Here is a 23,250-nt window from a genome sequence, read left to right on the forward strand (position 1 = left end):
GAAGAGAGGGCAAGAGTCCTGCCTGGGGTACCATGGCAGAGAGAGCAGAATCAGAACCTGGACCAAAACGCAGCCTGAGTGGAAGCATGTCTTACTCCAGGCCCTGCTGCCCGAGCCGGATGCCCCACTCAGCAGGCAGACACAGCAGGCCTGCCCTGGGCACTCTGAGGGTGCAGCCACAGCAGATCCCCAAGGAGGCAGTCTGGGGTTGGGGGACCTGAGCAAGTTCCCTGGGAAAGTTTTCAGCTCCTCCACACCTGCTGTGGGGCCTAATTCTCCCGGCCCCTGACGGCTACTGGTGTGGAAACCAGGGTCAGGTGAGGCCCTGCCCAAGCCTTGAGGAAGAGATACACATTCTCACTTTCTTTCTGGTGCCCAGGGCACCAACACCCGGGTGTATAAAGCCTTCCAGATAATTTCAGCCAATTTCTCCCCTAGACTTACTCCATCTGATTAAATGGCCACCCGGTCACTCAAGCTGGAGACCCAATGTTATCCCTGCTTCCGGGCTCCTGCTTAAAACCAGCCACCCACTCCAGTTCCTCCTCACCAGGTCTGGCTGCCCCTCGGAAATCTCTCTCCATTCCAGCTTCCACAGCCTGATCCAAGGTCTTCAACCTACTCAGGCCACTTGATCTCATTAGACTCTTGGGTGTCTCCCTGCTTCCCTCCAGGCCTCCCCAATCCATTTCCTTCCAGGAGGCTATAGAGGCTTTTGGAGGGTGCAGATCTGCCCATGGCCTCTCGGTCCCTGCCTCCCTCCAATGTCCTCGCTCAGGGAGGGGAAGCTCAGGCGGAGAGCTTTCGAACTTTGGGTCGCGGCTGTCCCTCAGTTAGGAGAGCTGCAGTGTTCTCCTCCGGCAGGCGGGCAGGTGGGAGCGCTTTGCTGCCCCCTGCAGCTCTGGGGCCTGCTATCCCCTCACGGGGCATTCCGTTACCCCAGGCCCACGCTCTCCAGCCCACAGCCCTCCTCTGGACGCCGCGAGTGGAAGAGAGCCGAGAACTGCGAAGCCGTACTCTGGGCAGGGTGGGGGGCCCGGGGGCTGGAGTCCGAGCCCCTCCGAGAGGAGCCGCCCGGCCCCGCCCCCCCGGCGCCGCCATTGGCCGCGGCGGAGCGGCTGTACCCGCAGCTGGGTGCGCTCCGCCGCTCCTCTCCGGGAAGGTCCCCACTTGACAGCTCTGGGCGACCGGAGGCGGCGCCCAGAGGCTGCCCGGGAGACCGGGGCTGGGCTGGCGGGGGCCAGGACCCCGAGCCCTCTCTGCCGCTCACTCTCGCGGCCACTCCTTCGCAGCCACGCCGAGCGCGCACTCCTACTCCCTCTCCGCACGCGGCTGCGGAGCGCGATGGACGCGGCACTGCTCCACAGCCTGTTGGAGGTTAACTGCAGCCTGGCGCTGGCCGAAGAGCTGCTCTTGGACGGCTGGGGGCCACCCCTGGACCCCGAGGGTAGGCGGGAGGCGAGAGGTCGGAGGCTGCGCGGGCTCCTTCTCTTGCGCGCTGGATGCGCCCCTGACCCCACGCTCCGAGAGCCCCGCGTCCCAGGGGGCCCCTCTGAGCCCTACTGCGCTCTCTCGCGCCGCCAGGTCCCTACTCCTACTGCAACACGACCTTGGACCAGATCGGAACGTGCTGGCCCCGCAGCGCTGCCGGAGCCCTCGTGGAGAGGCCGTGCCCCGAGTACTTCAACGGCGTCAAGTACAACACGACCCGTGAGTGCCCCCGGCTCTCGCTACCTGCTCTATACCGGCCTCCAGGGAAGGCGATTTAGGGAGTAAAGAGGATTCCGGACCCAGCGGCACAAAGCAGCTGAGGGCCGTGGTACCGCAGACCGCTGGCGTTAAGGACCCCTTACAATGTTGGGGGCGCGCCTTCTGCTTCTATCCCCAATACAGCGTCTAACCTCAGTAAGCCAGTGATTTGCCCACAATTCCCGTGCTCCATGCGGTGACAGTCCAAAAAGGGGAGAAGGAAATACTTCCTCCTCTTTGAGTGTAAACCTCCCTCCCTCATTGTAGGTTCCCGTTGCCTGAAGTTCCCCATTAGGGCTTCATTGTTTAGATAATGCTTCCCCTGCCCAGGACGGGGACCTGTCCCAGGAGGGCGGATATGCTAAGTCCCAAATCCCCCAGAGTGAGTGCAGTGACCAGATCCTACTACCACAGTGGAGAGGAGGAGGGCAGGAGGCAGGAGGGCTGAGGCGAGGGCATATTTTGTGGGAAGGACATGCAGGCGTAGATTATGCTAAGCCAGAGGGTGCGGGGTGTTGCATCTTCCCTAATCCGAGGTCCCAGGACTGACCTGCTGGGCTGAGTCAGGGGCTGTGGGCAGCATTATTCCTGCGTCCCCATGATGACTGTTGTCTGAATCAGCCCCCACCCCTACCCCACCCCACCGCCAACACCACTTCTCAAGGAGAACAACCTGTGCCTGCCTTCCTCCTGGCAAGTCACGGACTGGCTTGAGGCTCTGGGGGAAAGGGCAGCAGAGGTTGCTGGAGTTACACAGCCTCCAGGTGGGGTCGTTCAGTGTGGGTTCTGGGTGTGTGCATGTCTGTAAGTGCCTGTCTGTGCCCTGTGGAACAATGGGATGGGAGCCAGGCATGTGGTCTGCAGGAGGCTGTGGGGGCAGAAATCACTGCCCCACCTATAAGCCCCCTCACATCTCCAGCCGGACCCCAGTTGTCAAGCACGCTGAGACCCTATCTGGATTGTTTGTCTGAAGCCTCTCATCCTGGAAACATCCTTAGAAGCCATCTCAGAGTGTCTGTGTCTGAGTGGTGGCCCAGCTCCACCTCCACCACCCATACACACACACACACACACACACACACACAAGCTTTCAGAAGCTGAGGCTGAGGGCTTTGCCATGAGGGATGGTTAGAAGGCAAGAGATGCACCTGCACCTGATGCCAAGCTGCATTCCCTTGGCTGCACCAGCTGAGGGCTCTGGTGGGCCCAGGGACCACATGCTTCCTATCCATGATTAAAACAGATCTCCCTGGAAGGAAGTAAGGTCCTCAAGCTAGGAGGTGTGCAAGCAGAAGGAATGATTTCCCTGTACCTTCCTATTCCTGACCTTATAAAACTGTATTTTTAGGATTCCATGAGCTGTGTGCGGTGGGGCAATGGAGATCAGCGTGCCTAATTCAGACTGGGCCCGGAGATTAAGGGCCATCCAGGGTAAAGTGGGGTGATGGAGCATCTTAGCCCACAGCCTGTGAACCTCAGGGAGCTCTGCTTTGGTTCTTACCCCAGCCTGGGCTATGCCTTGTTCTCCCCAACCAGCCTGGAGGCCCCCCTTTCCCAAGGCAGGGCCTGGGTCTCTTCTTCATAACTGAACTGAGTACAGTAATATTCAGTCAATTTGTGGAACACCCACTATGTGCCAGCCACTGCACAGGCACTGTATTGAGACTCTCACTCACAATTGCGACAGACAAAAAGAACAGAATGATGAATGCCCTGATTAGGGGGGAAGCACAAGGTCTGTGGAATTGGGGTGGGGGTGGGTGATAGGGAAGACTTCCCAAAGGTGCTGCAGACAGCACATATCAGGCCATTCCTATCAATTAAGTCTAATGAGAAGCTGATAAAATGTTTGCGCACCACCCAGGCTGGTAAAAGTAGGGCCAATTAGCCCCTGGTATCTAATGAACAATTTTCTTCATTTAGACCAAAGTGCTCCTGGCACTGCAACTGCTGGAGAATGAGAGGAGCTGGTGGAGGGTGGGGATCACTTACCATTAACCAGCACCTATGAGGTCAGCCTAGGTGGGAAGAGCAAAGGCTGCTAATGGCTGTGGAAATGCATGATTGATTTCCCTCCTCCCCTTTCTTCACATCAATGCTGCTTCCTTCTTCTCTGTTTGCCTTTTCCATGGGATCCTTCCTTTAAAAAGAATGACACAGAGAGAAAACTCCATGAGAAGCCTAAGGGAAGAACAGGAGCGTTCAGGCTCCACTTCCTGCCCCAATTTTGTTATGCTATAGCCAAACCCCCACTGAAGCCTCATTCCTTAGAGAGCAGAAATCGCCCAGGTGGGGATAGCAGTTTAGATATTAGTCTCCGCAATTTTTCAACTCAACTGAGCACAGAGAATCTGCCACAAAGCTATCAAGTGTTGATCATTTTCCAGGTGCCAGCTGCTACTGAGAGAGCTTTGTATCCATATCTCAGGCATCCATAATCCCACTCACCCACACTCCCTCTGAGATACATACTGCTTTTATGCCCATATTGCAGACAAGAACACTGAGTCTCAGACACATGAAGTAACTTGTTCAAAGTCCTAATCAGCTCCTATGCACCAGTGCAGGCAGGTGAATCCACAGCCCTCACTATTAACCATGGAGCAGTACTGCCTCCATAAGAGGCATTCGGTTTGTGAGGAGAGCTTAGAGATTTGGAAAGAAGACTCATACCTCCGGCCTGGAGGATCAGGGAGGACTTAGCCCTCTGAGCTGGGTTTCGAGGGACAGTTTGGGTTTTAGCAGGTGAGTGTGTAATAGGCACAGGAGAGGCCCTCTAGGCTGAGGTGACTGGGCAAAGCATGGAGAGAGGCCGGGCTTTGTGCCTTGGGAGGAGTGAGTGTTGTATAGAGAACAGGGAGTAGGAGAAACAATGAGGCTGGGGAGGAGCATGGAGGTCAGGTGATGCAGGCCATTCTACAGGGCTTCACCATCTGGAGAGGGAGCCTGGGTGAGCTTGGGAGCAGGGGAGCTCAGCTTTGGGAGCACATTGTCCTCTGGAGGGAAAGGAGAGGTAAGGGGACTTTTGCACAGAGCCAGGTAGACTATAGGTTGTGGGAGCAAACGAGGATGAAGATGCCAGCAACCTTGGGCATTTGAAATTGACAAGATATGGTGAGAAACGGCAAGGTAAAGCATTGGGCACACAAGAAACAGCTGAGCACAGTTGGGAATGTGTTGGCTTTGAGGAGCTGGAGGGACACCTGAGCAGAGGTGTCCAGAAAGCAGCCAGCTGGGTTGGGAAAAGCTCAAGAGAGCACCAAGAGTGGAGATAAGGCATTTAGAAGTCCTCAGGATGTGGGGTTAGCAAATAGCTACAGTGTGTGAGTTTGGGAGGCTAGGTCAGAGCCTTGAGTCATCTTACCCAGAGCTATTTCCAGATGCAGCAGGGCCAAGGGAAGGGAAGGGACTAGTGCATGGCCACACATGCTAGTCAGTGGCAGAGCCAAGTTAAGCACACGAGTCTCCTTGGGTGTTCTCTACACAACCTGTGCTGGCACTTCAGTGGCTGAGCTTCCATGTGTTTGTACTGTGGTTTAACTTATTTAATCCTCGCACCATCCAGTGACAGAGACATAGCATTATCCTCATTTTACACCTGGGGAAACTGAGGTGTGGAGCAATTAAGTCACTTATAACAGAACAAGGATTCAAACCCAGGTTCTGCTGCCTCTCAAGAAGCAACTCTGCTAGGTTAAGCAGAGAAGAAGTTTTAAAAAAAATTTATTGGAGAGCTTATGGAATCACGGAGTGGGCTAGAGAACCAGATTTGGGGCCCCAAGCCAAGAACACAGGGCAGAGCTGGCCCAGTGAGGGGACCTCCCTCTCCCTGAAAGGCCCTGCCAACACCACCAGCCCTGGCCACTAGGTGGGACACAGCCCTGCTACCACCACTGCCACCACTGCTACCACTACTCTAGAGTCTTTTTTTTTTTTTTGAGACAAGCTCTCAATCTACTACCCAGGCTGGAGTCCAGTGGCATGATCAAGGATCACTGCAATCTCAAACTCCTGTGCCCAGGCGATCCTCCTGCCTCAGCCTCCCAAGTAGCTGAGACTACAGGCACATGCCACCACACCTGGCTAATTTTTAAATTTTTTGTAGAGGTGGGATCTTGCCATTTTGCCAGAGCTGGTCTTCAACTCCTGGACTCAAGCGATCCTCCTGTCTCTGGCTCCCAAAGTGCTGGGAGAATAGGCGTGAGCTGCTGCACCTGGCCAACCTGGAGTCTTAAGCTTCCTGCAGTTATCTCTGGAGAGGCTTTCTCCCTGTCTCCATCTAGGGGCCCCCAGTTCACTAATTCCCTCAGGTAGGTGCATCTGATGGTTGGGGGAGTATGTGGAGCCCCAGGTCCCATGCCAAAGCTCTGGCTACAAGGGAGCCTGGGAAGTAAGGATCTGGCATTTTAGCTGTAGGTGGGGAGGTAGCCTCGGTCTTCCCCCAGGATTCCCCGAGCCCAGGTTCAAATCCTGGGTGGCTAGAAACAATCCTAAATGTCCATATGCAATTTAATCGGGGCAAGTCCTCTCCCTTTTGTGGGCCTCAGTCTCCCTATCTGTAGGCAGAAAGGAGGTGGATTAGCATGGAAGTGGTTTGGCCAGAAGTGGGGCACTTATATTCCATTTTCCTCCCACCTCTCCCCATTCCACATGGACTTCTCTGAGCCCATCTCTGTGCACATCTCTGTCTCTGTGTCTCTCTCGTTGTCTCCCTGTTTCTGTTTTTCTCTATGTGTGGTTCTGTTTCTGTGTGTATGTTTCTATGTCCTTCTCAGTTTCTCTTTTTTTTTTCTATCTCTCTCTCTTTCTCCTTCTCCATCTCTCCTTACTGCTTTCTCCGTCCCCCGGCTCCATCTCCAAACCCACCATCTCCCCGCTCACATCCCTCACTCTATCTGCCCTCCTCCTGCACCTCATCTTGCCTGTCCCTGTGGTCCTTTTGGCTGCAAAGGAGGGTCCTGCCACCTCCCTCCTGGCCATGGTCCATTTTCCTTCTGTGGAACCACTAAGTGGAGCTTGGCTCAGCCTCAGCCTCCTTGACCTCAGGCTCCACAATGTCCTACTGGGAATGGTTGGGGTCATCTCTACTGAGGCATCTGCCAGGACAGGGGAAGAAGGGACATCCCATCTAACCTAGTCACATGGAGAGGTTAGGGGTCCCCACTTCCCAGAACCCCATTCTAGAGACATGCTGAAACACTGGTTGTGTTACAATGGAAACACATAAGCTGAGTGGTCTCCAGCCAGAGGAGTCTCTCCCATTGGGTCTGCCTGCTTAATCCCTTCTTCAGCCCTCAGGGCCAGAGGTGATAAGAAAGGCTGAGACCTGCCCTCAGGAAGCTCCAGGCTGCTTATCAACCAGGCTTGTGCAAATCAAGTCAGAGATCAGGAAGAGGGGTTTGGTGGACACTGGGACATTCCTGGGAGGCTTTCTGGAGGGAGTGGGGGTAAACTTTAAAGGTCTTAGAGCAGTTGGGATGCCACATTTGTTGAGGACAGGCACAGTGCAGGAGTGCAAGCCTCAGGAGGACCTCAGATAGACCCTGCCCTCTGGGTTGAAGAAGTAGAAGCTGTAAATCTGGAAACTTAGGTCTGCATTCTCAGACACCAGTGAGACCTGATCCTGCCCTGACTCTATTCCATTCTCCAAGGCCCATAAGTTACTCCATGTGTGAGAACAACTTCCCTGCTGGGAGAGAGGGAAGGCGGGGCAGGCACAGCCGTCACAGAGGTTTAGCTAAGAGAAGAAGGAAGGAAGAGAAATAAAGCAGAAGTGGATGCCCTTGTGGCCATCCTGACACCCCAGAGCTGCCCGGCTGCAGAGCCCTCTATACGCTGAGTCCAGCCCTCCCCTCCCCTAAGGGTAGGAAATGACTGCCCAGGAGAGGGCAAAACAGTTGCCCAGAGTCCTACAGCAAGTCTGGGCCCTGGTAGGCCTCTGCTGGCTCCGGAAACTCCTGGCTTCTGCTCTAGCTTCTACCCACCTCTGCATGCATCTTGATCTTTCCTGTCTCCTGCTCTCCCCAGGAATCCTCCAGCCACCTAATCATCTTGCTCAGGCTCACCCCTTATTGAGGTTGTATTTCACCCTTTCCCCCAGAAAGCACTGAGGAGCCTAGAGACAAGGTTGTCAAAGATGCGTAAGACCTGAGCCTGCCTTCCAGGAGCTCCTGTTCTAGAAACAGTGACAGGCAGACCCTCAAAGAGAACTTTTTAATATATGCTCTCAAGTAAAATAGCGCAGTGAAGACAGTCGGGCACATGGAAGGGAATTATTCCAAGAGGAAGGGAGAGTAAGTTTGGAAGACTTCATGGAGAAAGTCTTGTTGAACAGTACCTTGAAAAATTGAGCTAATGATGTGTCAGATGGAAGGGAGGGTGGGAGCAGAAGTGGAGGAGGAGGGAGGGAAGCAGAAGCCAGATCATGGAGGCCTAAGATGTTGGCCTCAATTCTGCTGGCTTTAGAGACACCGGCTGTTTGTCCGTAGCCCTATGGTGCAGGACCAGAATACTCTGGCCATTTCCTCTCCTACCTCCTGCTCATTAAGTCAGAGGTCCCAGCATCCTTCCCTGTGCACTCCCTACCACCAATGCCACAGCAGAGCCTGGATCCCTGGAGAAGGACTAAAGGAGGAGCCCCATCTCAGTAACCCTCAGGGAGCTCCCCACAGGGCTTCTTGTCTGGGCCTCAGGTGCAGGCATCTGGGCCCCTCTGACTGCCCACCCCCACCAGGTGCTCCAGAGTCAGGCAGGCAGTCCCTTTCACACACAGCACCTGCCAGGAGAGCGGCTGGGGCAAGGGAGAGTGGAAGGAACCTGGGCTCAGATTCAGCAGGGCTGGATCTAAGTCCTGGGTTTGCCATGACTCACTGAGGGACTGGCAGGCCCTCCTTGTCCAAGTCTCGGTTTTCTTATCTGTTTGAAGGGGACAGCGAACATGCTGACCTCGTGGGGCCATCGCACACAGGGGAGATGAGGCTGCTTGGGGCTCCCTGTGGACAGCTAGGACATTGTCAGCAAGGGGAGGGGAGTTGAAGGTGGCCTGGGGCCCGGAAGGAGAGGCCATCATGTCCTTGGGGAGGGGAGAGTCCCACCCACACCAAGAATGGCTATCCTCATTCTGGAGTGGTGGTCTCCTGCTGTCTCTGAGAGTCCCCAGAATGCTGTGGTTTCTGGGGATGTCCTGGGAGGGGGAAGTCTGTCCATCTAGACTGAGAAGGTCTGGTCCCTAAAAGCCTGTAGAGAAAGGCAGCCACTTGCCCCCCCAGCTGTCTTCTCCCTGCATTGCTTCACAGGAACCATGAACTGAAAGCCAGTTCTAATTCTGGCCATCCTACTCACTGCTTTTCTCACTTTGGGCAGGTTGTCTCCCCTCTTCAGACCTCAGTTTATCTGCACCAGGTGGGTGGAGGACTTGATGAGTTCTAGTGATGTTTCTCAGTTCCAAGGCAGCTTCTACCACAGGGGTCCTCTGTTCGTCCTTTCCCCACCTTCCTCCACAGGCCGGCGTCATGGCGACGAGCCCACTGAGCGTTGCTAGGATGGCTGGAAGGAGGGAGCCCTGTACAGTAGAGGCGGGAGCATGAGGTAGGGGCCTCCTCCCACTGCCCCTTCTCCGGGGAGGGCAGAGCTTACACAGTGAGCTGGGTTCTGCTCCCCCTTCCCTTTTTCATAGACCCAGTATGGTCTTCATTAAACTGCTCAGTGCCTCTATGACTCAGTTTCCCCACTGTCTCCTTTAAGTATGCTTATAGATCCTGCTTAAGGATGGCAGGGCACCGTGAGTGAAAAGTCCTGTGGAAATAGGGAGCTGAGGCTCTCTGGAGGTCCAGAACAGGCAGTTGAGGTTCAGAGAGCTGTGTCCATACAACACTAAGAAATGGAATCCAAGCTCCCTGGCCTGAATCTCATACATCACCAACAAAGGGCCCTGGGGATGCCTTTCCCACCCATTGGCTGGGGTTGGCAATAGTAGACTCCCAAACTCAACCTAGCACTTCTATGTCAGTCTGGGTCTGGGCTTGGGTGAACATCACCAGCTGCCTATTCCTCTCTGACCACCAATTTGCTGTGATCGGATCAAGACAGAAATATGCAAGGTGGGCCTCAACGTTGGTCAGTCCTCCTTAGCCAGAAGTGGCCTCCAGGCAATGCAGGGTACTGACTCAAGGAGATGCACCTCATTTGGGAAGCTCAGGAAAACCATGCTGTTAGCACCAGGACTATACGTCTGACCACCCCAGCTCTGGCCGCACTTCCTGAAAAGTCTCTTAACTGGGTATGAAAAGCAATCCAGCCCAGGAAGTGGAGGCCAAGCTGGGAGGAGACATTGTCTGAGAGGTTTTTCCCAAAAAAAGCAAGAAAGATGGCCAGGCATGGTGACTCATGCCTGCAATCCCAACATTTTGGGAGGCTGAGGCAGGAGGATCACTTGAGGCCAGGAGTTTGAGACCAGCTAAAGCCACATAGTGAGACCCCATTTCTACAAAAAAAAAAAAAATTAACAAATTATCATGGCATGGTGGCACATGCCTGTAGTCCCATTACTCAGGAGGCTGAGGCAGGAGGATCACTTGAGTACAGGAGTTCAAGGCTGCAGAGAGCTAAGATCACACCACTGCCCTCCAACCTGGGTGACAGAGTGAGACCCCATCTCAAAAAAAGTAGGTAAGAAAGGTGCCTCAAAGTCAAGGTCAAAGATTTCCCAACTAGGCCCCAAGTCAGACAAGAAGATGGCTGGATCTGGAGTGGCCCAACTACAGGCAGTAAAAGGAATTGAGAGTGGAATATCTGGCCCCTAAGGTATTATCTTCTGGGGATCTGGACACTAAGTGGCAATGACACTGAAGAGGTGGTATAACTGGCTGCACCTGCTGAAACACAGGGTCATAGGGAGAGCCTCTCTCCTAGGTACATCAACTCCAGGGTCTCCTGTGAGGAAGTGTGTCCCAGAGGAGAGAGATCTTTTGCCTCTTTATGGTTGAGTGACCCCAGACATGTCAGTTTCTCTCTTCGGGTCCCACCAGACCAGATGCAGAAGTTGCCTTCCTTCCTAATTCCCAAGGAGATGCCTCATGACTCAGTTTCCAACTTGCTTCCCTTGGAATAGTCAAAGCTTTCATGCCAGGAACCTGGAGGATGGTGCCCACAGGTTTGCTGTTTGAGACTGACACCCCTCCCCCATGTGAGGTTGGACTGCAATGTCTGCAGTTTGGCAGCTGGGTCAGCCTACCCGTGGTGTCTTGTCGTGTGATCTTGCGTGTGTGACTGTTTTGTATTTGCCATGCATCTTGGTGGAGCATGGGCATACAAGGTGGCAGACTGTCTTCCAGGCCCACTCTGAGCCTCCTACCTTCAATGAGTTCCCAAGTAACCTAGGAAACAGCATCAGCCTTGGTCCATCCTGAGATCCTGTGTGCTCAGCTTTGTGCAGTACTTAAGAAAGGGCCAGAAATGACAGCAATCCAGGCCATGCCTTTAGGGGTTCTCAGCCTTGTACAAAATAAGGCAAACTTCTGCTCCAGAGAACCTGGGCTGGTTAGGAAAGTACAACACCTTTACAGGGGTCAGTGAAAGAACAATCCCAGCCTAGCGTGAGCCAGGCAGACATAAGCAGCTGGACCCTTGGGGAGCTGGAACAGTCATGGAAGCTACCTGGAGGAACTGGGGCTGGAGCTGGGCCTTGAAAAGGGGCATGAATTAGCGTGACCTCCTTGGGCCGGGCCCAGGGCCAAGGTCTGAATATCAGGTGGGAAGGCTGATTCTTAGGAGCTCTCCGAGGTCTCCGAGGTCCCCAACCGTAGAGACAGGCAGGGATGAAGAATGGAGTTACGCTGTCCGCGGTGCTGAAAGTTCCGATTCCCATGTGGTGACTTCATTCCTTCTGTAAATATTGCTTCTGGCCCTCCCCACCTCAATGTCATCACCTTCTCTCCCTCACCACTACTACTACTAGTACTACCTCTTCTTTTTCTCCTCCTCCTTCTCCTCATCCTCCTTCTTCTTCTATAATCGATATCACAGGGTCTCACTCTATCACCCAGGCTGGAGTGCAGTGGCACAATCTCAGCTGACTGCAACCTCTGCCTCCCAGGCTCAAGCAATCCTCTCACTTCAGCCTTCTGAGTAGCTGGGACTATAGGCACACACCACCACGCCTGGTTGTTGTTTTTTTTTTTTTTTTTTTTAGAGAGAGATGGAGTTTCATCATGTTGCTCAGACTGGTTTCAAACTCCCGGGCTCAAGCAATTCACCCACCTTGGTCTCCCAAAATGTTGGGATTACAGGCATGAGCCACCATATCCAGCCTTTCCCTCACTTCCTCCTGTACTTTTCTTTCCAAATAGCCAATGACCCCATTGCTGTGCTTCACCACAGTCCCATTCACTCTTTTCCCCATGCCTACCCCTGTCCCTTGTACTCCTTCCCCCAGAACTACCACCAAAAATAGCCCCTCATGGTCCTTGTCTCCTATGGTCCATGTCTCTCCAGACGGTATCGGAGATAGAAGTGCCAACTATTTGAAGGTGATGTGAGGATGCTTGGAGTTGTCACAATAGCTTGGGGATGCTAACTGGCATTTAGTAGACTGGGGAGTCTCACATAACATATAATTGATACACCTGAGATGCCAAACATCATAGAGAATCAATTTACTGTAGTTTTTCTAAGAGGCAAAACTGAGACTAAGAGGGAAGGGACTTAGTCATGGTCACCTAGCTATCCAGAGACAAAACTACAGCTAGAATATAGGCTCTCATGTCCTAGCCAGGCTTCAGGACCACCCCAGGTAACTGTCTGAACTGGGAACTCTTTGCAAAGTGTCAGCATCTGAAATGGGGAGAGACCATTGTAATGGGGGTTTTTGGCAGGCCTGGGCCACTCTGAGCATGGAAACCAGGTCTTCCAGACTACAGAGTCCTGCAAGAGAAGACCCTGCCTGCATCATTCAGACCCTAATGCCCCTGGAAGCCCACACTCCACATCATCAGCATTGATCCTCAGCAGGGGCACCTGTGTTGCTATGGTAATGGACACCCACCTCTCTGCATCCAGCCCCACAATTTTAGCTTTGCCATCTGCCCTCAGAGTGTGTGCCCATCCATCTATGGTTTCCAGGGGGTGGAGGGGATTCTTTCCGTCTTACTCACTCCTGTCCAAGGCTGTGCCTGAGGGCCCAGTGCCCTCATTAGCTACAGTAGACAGCTCCTCCGAAGAGTGGGGCACATCTGTCCTCCAGTCCTTTGATACCCAGTGTCTGTAGCCAGAAGCTTATCTGCAGGCAGGGCTGGGCTGCCAGAGAGGGAAGTCCTCTCCCACTACTGCATCCTACCTGCTTTCCCAGGGGTCAGCAGGTCTGAGTCAATTCTGTTCAGCCCACATTTCCTCAGTGGCTCTGTCCTGAGGGAGATCTGGTGGCTCCAATATGGTTTCTACTTACTTGTCTGTCCCCAAGGAGCTCAAGTCCAGTACCAAAGAAAAGAATGATTAGGTCCAAAGACGTGAAATTCATAGTGAATTACAGCAAATGCACTAAAACAGAATTTGTGTTTTTCAAACTATGGATTGTGATACAAGAGTGGACTGTGGAGTCAATTTAGTGGGTCATGATCAGCGTTTGTGTGTGAAATGAATAGAAGGCATTAGAATAGGCTGGATAGGAAAATAGTACAGTTGTGCTCAAGCTAAATCTTGCTTTTTGAAACTGGATTCTGTGTGTGTGTGTGTGTGTGTGTGTACTGGATTATAATACAAAATGTATGTGTTATTGTGGTTCAAGGGCAATAAAGTGGAAAAACTACAATACAAGAGAAGAGAAGGGATACAGGGGGAAACAAAGAAAGGATTGCCTCAGACCTAGGGGTGCTGGGGATGGCTCCATGCAGGAGGTGGCATTTGAGAGTGGGTTAAAGATGGGTAAGAGTTCATCCATGAGCAGTGGGTAAGAAGGAGGAGGTGTTTTAAGAGGTGGATCCACACAAAGAGGGTATGTGCCAAGCCTATTTGTGCCAATGCCAGTGGCCATGCAGAATGCTGGAGATGGGTCAGGGCAGCTAGGCTGGGGCCTGTGTATCAAGGGCCTTGACTATCATGCTAAGAAATTAGACTTTATTCCTGAGAGCAATAAACAGCCACTGATGGCTTTTAAGCAGGAATCAACATGGTCAAGGTGGCAAGAGAAGAAGCAGGGAGGCGAGAGAGGAGGCCGTTGTGGCAGTCCAGGCAAGAAGACTAAAGAGCAGATGGAGGGATGGGCAGGAAGGGAGTGAACTCTGGAAAAAGAAAAGGAGGAGAAAGAATCCATGGAACTTGGGACCCCATGGGCACTGGTGTGAGGGGAGGAAAGGTCTCTGATTTGCAGCATTTCTATCCTGACCCCCTCCCACCTGCAAGTCCACCCCACTATCAATGCCACCACAGGATATCATATTTGGGAAACAAGTGTTCTGAGGCCCCATCCTCAGGGAGCCCCCACACTGATCAGAGTGATCAGACTCACTCACCTGGACAGCTCAGGGCTGGTCATGGGGCAAAGTTTGGAGTGTGGGGCTCAGGCGGTCAGGACTGGAGGTGCTTGGGAGAGAGAGCTATAGAGAAAGCAATCAAGGAGGTCTTCCTGAAGGAAGGGGCCTAGCATTGAGCTTCAGGAAAGCTAGATAATATTTATGAACACATAGAAGATAAATTTTTCTGCCCTTTGAAACACAGACAGGATTCTGGTCTGCCTCACCTCACATAGACTGTTCAGAGACACTGTAAAACCCCATCAGGGAGGGACTGTTCATTTCACAAAAGAACTTACCCTCCTTACACACTTACTTTTTTAGTTCGGTGACATCACCATCACCAACCCTCAGAAGTTGAGGTAGCCTCTCCCTTTCATGAGCATGAATGTTGGTAAGAAAAGATGGTCCCAGGTATCAAATTCAGAGCCCACCTGGGGAGTTGGGCACCATGGCTAGGGGTGGGGAGCCAACTTCCTCTTCCTGGGAGTCAGAATCAGCATCAGACCAGGGCATTCCGTGACTCACTTCGCAGGGGGAGGGCAGGGCCCTGCCAGGGATGGGCCTTGGCCCAGGAGGAAGGAATAGGCCAGTCATGACCCTGGGTTTGAAGAATGGATGAGCTCCAGGCACCAAACTAAAACACAATTAAGCTAATAGAATCTTCCCCATTGATTTTGCTCTTCGGCAAGTGCTCCTTCCCAATTCCATTGCTTCAAACTCATCGGGCTCAACGGAAGTGGGTTTTTAAGTAAACTTAATTATTTCAGAACACACTGCTTCCAAAAACAACCTAAGGTTCCCCCTCCAGCTCTGCAACTCTGTGATCTGCGAGCTATTTATTTTAATTAGCTTTATATTGTATATCTAACATATGCTAAAAAGAAAAATTCACAGACAACTGCTCATTAGTCAGAGAGATGAACCCTGGTACAAATCACCCCCATACAGTGGAACATTCAGCATTTGTAACTCACCCGGGAGGTCAGAAACACACTAGTGAGGTAGGCAGAGCAGAGGCAGGCTTGGAGAGCTCCGGGCCTTCTCAGGTGGAAGGGCTTCTTCCTGACTGGAGCTGGCGTATGAAGGGGGTGTCTTAGGAGCCAGACCTTGACAGTTGGAGCTGAGATAGAGAGAAAGGCAAATATGAGCATTTTTCAACTTTCCTACCTTCCCCCTTGACAAAACCTGCACTTATGTGCACAGGACAATGCTCCTTGAAACGTCTTTTCACACATCATGTTCCAACTTGAATACAGAGGCTGGTTCTTGAACATTTAGAGACATCACATGGTGGCCTCCCAGGCAGCAGCAGCCCAAGGGCAGCGGCCCAGCCCTGAGTCCCCAGCATTCCCTCATTCCTGTTTGCCACTACTTGATATGGCCTAAAGGTTAAGAACAGAAGACCTGAAGCCAGAACTTCTGGGTTTGAATCCTCTTGTCATCTTTGTATCCTTGGCCAGCAGCTTAATCTCTTTGTGCCTCAGTTTCCTCCTGTTTGAAATGGGTTCATATTAATTCCTACTTCATGGGTGGTTGTAGAGATTGAATGTGTATCCATAGCAGTTAGAAGAGGACCTGGCACATGGGAAACACATGCTATGTAAATGGTAGCTATTATTAAAATTGAAATGCTGATATTGGTGAAGTATGGATCTCAAATATAAAACAATTGAGATGAGGATGTAAATCATGTGGCATGCTGAAAGCAGTGAATCTTCAGGCATAACCCACTGCTCACAATTGGATTCAGTTTTGAAGCAAATGAACAAAATGAAAGTGTACAAAGTGTTAGTCAAAGATTGTGTCTAAAATGGGTTTTAGCATGCCTTTAGCAATCTTGTAAGATGAGTCTTTTGTGCTATTTTCACACAAGTGGCTTGCATGTAAACTTTCAGATGCACATTGTATTTCCTGCCCTAGGAGAGCTGAGATGTATTTACCTTATCCTGTGGGCACTAGGGAGCAAGGGAGGGCTCTTGAGGAGGGGAGTGACCTGACTCTTGGCAGTTGGCATTTTTTTGTAGGGAATGCCTATCGAGAATGCTTGGAGAATGGGACGTGGGCCTCAAAGATCAACTACTCACAGTGTGAGCCCATTTTGGATGACAAGGTGAGTGGCCCTCACCTGCTGCGACCCCAGGCCTCACAGACGTATTAGGACTCAGGTTGAACACAGAGGATCCCAAGGGGGGCAGACCAATCCTTGTGTCACCCAGCCACTCCCTTCTGTACCTCCTGCCCCTGCCCCCAGTGTCCTGCCCTGTGCTCAGTGATACTGTAGAGGAGTAGAGAAGGGGGACATGGAGTCCTACCTTCAAGAGAGCTTGGGCTGCTAGAGGATACAGCCAAGGTGGCATGTGACACAAAAAGGGAATGACCGTGTAATCAATGCTCCCAACATCTTAGACGCTGTGTGGCTGCACACCTTCCTCTCCCTCTGGGCCTCAGTTTCCCAATCTGACATTCTGATTCTGTGACTCCACATGGAAACAAATGCAGCCCCACAAGGGCTGTCCCGGTGGGAAGCTGGGTCCTGCTCTGCCTCCCCGGAGCCCTGCTCCAGCTCTTGCTCTGGAATTCAATTCGGTGCTGCTGAGGCACCGAACTCCTCCCTTTGAGGCTACGCCTCATTCCTGACCTGAAAGGATACATCTCAGCTCTGTCCCCTCCTCATCACCCAGCACAGTCCTCAGTGGGGCTGGGACTTTTCCCCAAATGAAGTCCAAATTGAGAGAGAAAAACATTCACCCGCCCTGAGAAAGTGATTCTGCAAAATGTGAGCCACAGGGGTTCTGCAGGGAGGCCACTCAACGGGCAGGGAGGCCTCCAGCCCTCAGTTCTCACCTCCACTCTTTCTGCTGCTCCAGCAGTGGAGAATCAACACAGGGGGTGGGTAGGGTGGACGGGTGGCTCTCCCTGGCGGGAAGGAGTATTTCATCACTGACTTTGTTTCAAATTGCCAACACTTGGTGATAATTAAAAGTCAACTGACTTTTATTCAGTTTGAATAAAATTTCTAAATTCTCTATAGATAGTGCACCCCCTCGTGTGGTCTCCAGGGCAGAGTAATCTCAGTGCACCCCACCCCAGGCCTCCCATAGGCCATTGCTTCTGAGGCAGGATGGCAAGTTGGCCCCATTGTACAGACATCAAAACTGAGGTCCAGAGATAAAAATTAACCCACCCTCAGTCACTCAGCCAGCTGAGATCTGGGCTGAGACTAAACTCAGGAGAGGCATGCTAGAGTCTAGAATTTTTAAAAAGAATCTGTACCCATACCTCTCAAAATGTGCCCCCAAAAATGCATGTTGGTGCCTGGCACAGTGGCACATGTCTGTAGTCCCAGCTACTTGAGAGGCTGAAGTGGGAGGATTGCTTCAGGCCTGCAGATCAAGGCTGCAGTGCACTATGATTACACCTGTGAATAGCCACTGGAACCCAGCCTGAGCAACAGACTGATACCCCATCCCTAAAAAAATAAAAATAAATGCATGTTGGAAGGCCTGACCACAGCCATTTATCACAACAAGAGCCACCCAGGACCAACAGGAATGAACTCTAAGAGCCAGGCATGGCAATGACAGGTGGAGCACTTCTGCCCCCAAGATCAGGACGCAGAGGTGGCCATGGCTGGAGTACCCAGCCCCACCCCCACATGCCCGTGCCCCCATCTGCCCTGCCCATGTCTGTCTGTCCAGCAGAGGAAGTACGATCTGCACTACCGCGTTGCCCTTGTCGTCAACTACCTGGGCCACTGCGTATCTGTGGCAGCCCTGGTGGCTGCCTTCCTGCTTTTCCTGGCCCTGCGGTGAGTCCACCCTTCTGCCTTGCTTTCTCCTCCTCCCTCCTCCTACAGTACCCCCTTCACCTCTCCCAGACATTCTCACCTCCATTCTGGGGTCCAGCAGATAAAAGGGCCAGTGGAGAAAGGGGGGGCTTGGGTGGGGTGCCAGGGCATAGATCACCAGCAGGCATGTGGGCTGCAGAGTGGGAGCTGGACTCAGAGGCCTCACTGTGGCCACCATGGGTGGGAAGTGGCTCCTAGTGCAGCCCTGCCCTCACCCTGAGTCTCTACCTGGCCTCAGGGTGAACCCAGTCCCAGTTGACCCCTGACCCCGGCTGACCCCTGACCTGCACCTCCCACAGGAGCATCCGCTGTCTGCGGAATGTGATTCACTGGAACCTCATCACCACCTTTATCCTGCGAAATGTCATGTGGTTCCTGCTGCAGCTCATCGACCATGAAGTGCATGAGAGCAATGAGGTCACTGCTCGGGGAGACTCGGGGCTAGACCTGGGGGACTCTGGGCTCTGGGGGCACCATCTCTCTGTCTGCTCTCTGCTTAGACCCCTCCTTTGACAGGAAACTCACTACCTATCAAAGCAGCCCTCTTCTTCTTGGGCAGCTTTTACTCTTACAAGCTCTTCCTAATGTTGAGCTTCTGCAACTCTACCCCATTCTTGCTCCCACTCTGAGAATAGATCCTCTGTACTCTCTCCAGGCTCTGAGACAGACCCCTTGGAGATTTGCACACAGAGACTGATGTTCACCAGTCCCCACTACTCTCAGCTGGTGACACCTGACTTTCTGGCTGCTCCTTGGCTGACCCATGGCCAGAATGCTGTCATCTGGGCTGTGGCTCAGGTGCAAAACCATACCTGAGCTCACCTCCACCCTAGCCATTGTCCCACCAGAGCTGGGCTGGGAGGAGCAGGAAGATGCCAGGCTGGAAGCTTCACAAAGCTGACTCCAGACACATTTATCCTAATCCACTCCTCGTCTTGTGGATTCAGATGTCCTCAAAGACCCCTTTGAGAAAAAGAGGCTAGAACTAACCTCTGTTGAGCTTTCTCTGAATCCCAATGAGACTAGCAGGGATCATTTTCCTCATTACATAGACATGGAAACTGAGACTCACAGAGGTTAAGTGACTAGCCAAGGTCACATGCAGTGATGGTACCTCTACATAAGGGGCTATCCCACATGCTAACTGTCCACCCTGGATTTCTGTGCATTGCTGTGTACTGTGTCCAAGCCATTGTAAAAGTATAGACTAGTTTTGGCCATCGCAGAGCCTGTGGCACACCATTAGAGACTTCTCAGTACATTTCCTTTGGGTGGCGTGTGCCTTAGTAGACACCAGCCTGGTGTGATCCTTAACATGATCCCACAAAGAACCTTGCCTCAGAACCAAATAGGCTCACTCAAGTTGAGGGCGCCTTCCAGCTCCCACGTGGGCTTGTGCTAATAGAACATCATCAACCATGGAGGAAAAGTAGGGTTGGGAGGAGGGGCTCGGTAGCTTCCCACCTCAGCAGGACTTTCTCAGAAAAAAGGGAGACAGACATCCACAGGAGGCTGTGCAGGGAAGCCCAGAAGACAGCCACGGGGACTGGGCAGGCAAGCCCAGAAGCAGCCAGCAGCTCAGGACAGGAGGGTTATCTAAGAACCGGGGCTGTCAGAGCCAGAAGCAGAGGCCCTGACACACAGGTCCCCAGATCTTCAGCTGGCTCCATCATTCCCCATGTCCCAGCCTTGGCTCTCAGGGTGCCCTGGAGATGAGCATGTGGGGAAGATGACCAGGTGGGGGTCTGTTGAGAGGAGCTCTGGCGTGGAAGCCCAAGGCCTAGACCCTGGCCTTGCTGTGGCCCACTGTGTGGCTCTAGAGGGGCGGGGGCTTCCCCTCCCTGCTTCCTTTGGGAAGGTAACCTTTGTGCTTGGGGAAGGTAGCCTTACTCAGAGGGACAGGGACAAATTCCCCTCTGCTGGGAAGGCACGGAACCACAGCAGGCACAACCACGGCCACAACACAGCTACCCTCGTGCCTGTCTTTGTTATCCTCTGTCTCCTTCAACCACCCTGGAAGGCAGTGTTACTTTTTGAGGTTCAGAGAGGGGCAGTGACTTGCTAGGAGCCATGTCCTTTGCAAGTTTCCCTCCAGAGCCAGTAATGATTGTGCCAAGTCCAGAAGTTCCCAAACCCAGAGTCTTTGGAGAATCTCCTCCCTGGCCGCAGCCCCACTTCATACACCCTTGACTCACTTTACTCACTTTTTTTTTTTCATTTTTTTCTAAATGAAATTCCATATCCCATCCCTAAAAGGAAGCAGATCTGACTTGCTATGGATTGAAAATGACTCAAAAAAACTAAAATGAAAATACAACAAGATGGTTGAATTCCAGCCTCTGTCTACAGAAAGCTCAGAGCCAGACTCTTCTTCTCTTTAATAGAAAGAAAAATTAGAGTTAGAGAGAAGTTAAAAAAGCACACTGGCCCCAGTGGAGAATGGCACCTTAACTTAATCTGAAAGAGTGAAAGAGCACTGGAGAAGGATGAGGCTTTTCAGAGTGAGGTTCACTGGTATTTGATGGCATGTTCACGAACCCCCTTTGGGAAGCCCTGTGTCTTGTTGCCCTGCCTGGGGATGGGTATGTCCTGCCTAGGCCCCGAGCAACCTCCTGACAGCCTGTGCCCTGCACACAGATCTGGTGCCGCTGCATCACCACCATCTTCAACTACTTCGTGGTGACCAACTTCTTCTGGATGTTTGTGGAAGGCTGCTACCTGCACACGGCCATCGTCATGACCTACTCCACCGAGCGCCTGCGCAAGTGGCTCTTCCTCTTCATCGGATGGTGTGAGGGTCCTGGGGGCAGCAGGGCCTAGTTGGGGGGAGGACTTCTCACCAGGCCATTTCCCTTCATCTTGGGTCCAAGGACCAGAGCCCGGGCCTGCCCTCCACCCCCAGCCCAGTCCTGCGGATGCAGCTACTTCCCTCCACGCTGGTGAGGAACAAGCAAAGGATCCCTCCAAAGGATATTTCTCAAATAGCTCTTCTCCCCCTGCCAGGAAGGACCTGTCCAAGGCCTTTGTCTCTGGCTCAGAAACTGGCTGGCTCTACTCTATCACAAAATCACGCATCCCTGCTTGGAGAGAGGGGCAGGGACATGGGCCAGGGGTCGAGGGACAGAGCACCCCTGGGGTTATGGGTAGCCTGCTGTTGGAAGACTAAAAACATGATCCCAGCCCCATTGTGGTCCTCCATGATATGTCCTACAAGAAGGTCCCTGACCATCGGTCTCCTGCAGCCCAAGTCTGTCCTTCTCTCAGGCATCCCCTGTCCCATCATCATCACCTGGGCCATCAGCAAGCTCTACTATGAGAATGAACAGTAAGTGGATGGGCCAGCTATGGGGGCTCATGGGGGAAGGGTGGGGGTGTTAGGAAAGGTCAGCCTTGGGCTCTGGCCAAGCCGTGGAGCAGGAGTTGTAGCCACACCTAGACAGATTCACTGTCCTGTTGTCCTTAAATTGAAAAAAATAGCCCTGCACTCAGAGGTACTCATGTAGTAGGGCTCAAGGAACTTTGCTGAATTAAGTTAGGAATCATGGTTCCTTGCAGTGTCTCCCCGGCCCCTCCCCGCACCCCCACCTCCGTGCCACGCACGCCCCTTTGGTCTTTGTAAGACCTCCTCAGACTTGGATGTGGCAGCTCTGGCCCGGGGTATGTGGAAGGGGCCAAGGCTGCACAGGACATCCAGAGCTGTCCATGAGCATTTAACAGAGCTTTTTTTTTTTTTTTTTTTTTTTTTTTTTTTTTTTTTCTGAAGTCCCAGTCTATGCCTGGGTGCAGTGTCCCATCCTGAGGTTCTCCCTATGCCACAGGTTGTGATATGCTGAGCCACAGCCCAAATGACAGCAACTCTGGCCATGGGTCAGCCAGGGAGCAGCCAGGAAGTCGAGTGTCACCAACTGAGAGCAGTGGGGACTGGGGAACATCAGCCTGTATGCAGATCTTCGAGGGGTCTGTCTCAGAGCCTGGAGAGAGCAGAGGGGATCTGTCCTCAGAGTGGGGACAAGAATGGGGTAGAGTTCCAGGAACTCAACATTAGGAAGAGCTTGTAAGAGCAAAAGCTACCCAAGAAGAAGAGGGCTGCCTTGGTAGGTGGTGAGCTTCCTGTCAAAGGAGGTGTCCAAGCAGAGACCAGAAACCCTGGAAGATAGGGAGAATCCTATCTGCGGCAGGTCTGCACTGGATGACCTCCAAGATTTCAGAGGACTGAATTCCCCAAAGTTGATGGCCCCTCCCTGTGGTGCAGTAGTTGCTGGCCGACCCAGACCCTAAAGCATTTCTCCTGACCAGCATCCCCAGAGAATGAACTAAGCCTCTGGCAGCCAGTGAGGCCAGCCAGCCAGCAGCTCCCTTCACTGGGTGAACAAGTGTTGGCTCAAAGACACAAAATCCCAGGCTGGAGGTAGGAAGACTCCACTTCCACATCTGCTGCTTTGTGTGGCCGAGTGAGTGCCTGGCACACAGAACAGCGGGTTTCAAGCAATATGGGAACAGGTGGCCTAACGCAATTGGCCGTGGACCAGCAAGAGGGAGCCCAGCTCTCCCTATGCCTCCTACATGCCCAGTCCTGTGCCTAGCAGGCTGCAATGGGGCAGGCAGGAGAGGAGGAGCAAGAAACCCATGGCCTGTCCTCAATCTGGCTGGGGAGATCAGACCCACCGTGTAGAGCAAAAGACAGCCTGGGTGGGTGAGGGTGGTCAGTGGAGCTGGTATTTCCACCAGGGCTTTCTGGGAAGGGGCAGTCCTGGAGGCTGGGTCTCAGGAAGGGTAAAGCTGGAGGACCCTGGGCCCAAGTCTGGGGGGATTCCCTCAGTTCCAGCTCAGCAGGCCCCCTAAGAGCCACCCCATCTTCACAGGTGCTGGTTTGGCAAGGAGCCTGGTGACCTGGTGGACTACATCTACCAAGGCCCCCATCATTCTCGTGCTCCTGGTAGGTCCTCAGTGGTGGCTGGGATGGGTGCTGGGTGACAGGAGGACAGTGGAGGGTTCACCCAGGCAGACACGTGGCAAAGATGTGGCATGGGTGGCCCTGTGCACCCACTCTATATGCCATCCCATACCCTGTCCATGCCACCCTGTGCCCCAGCACCACCCAGCCTTCCCTTCCTTACGCTCGATTGCCCTGGTACAGCCCTGCACCAC

At 52.9% G+C, this 23,250-nt stretch overlaps 1 protein-coding gene across 1 annotated transcript; it reads left to right on the forward strand.

The window, feature by feature from the left end:
• Window positions 1-1,105: 1,105 nt before the first annotated feature.
• On the forward strand, window positions 1,106-23,038 carry LOC115891994 (corticotropin-releasing factor receptor 2; the record flags this gene model as incomplete). The annotated part of the gene is made up of 8 exons (XM_030926547.1): window positions 1,106-1,447; window positions 1,585-1,710; window positions 16,280-16,365; window positions 17,957-18,063; window positions 18,402-18,519; window positions 20,740-20,893; window positions 21,367-21,427; window positions 22,965-23,038. Coding segments are annotated over exons 1-8 (829 nt in total), but the record flags the coding sequence as incomplete, so codon positions are not given.
• Window positions 23,039-23,250: the final 212 nt, after the last annotated feature.

This window comes from Rhinopithecus roxellana, unplaced genomic scaffold, assembly GCF_007565055.1.
Source record: "Rhinopithecus roxellana isolate Shanxi Qingling unplaced genomic scaffold, ASM756505v1 contig4966, whole genome shotgun sequence".
Lineage (NCBI taxonomy): Eukaryota > Metazoa > Chordata > Mammalia > Primates > Cercopithecidae > Rhinopithecus > Rhinopithecus roxellana.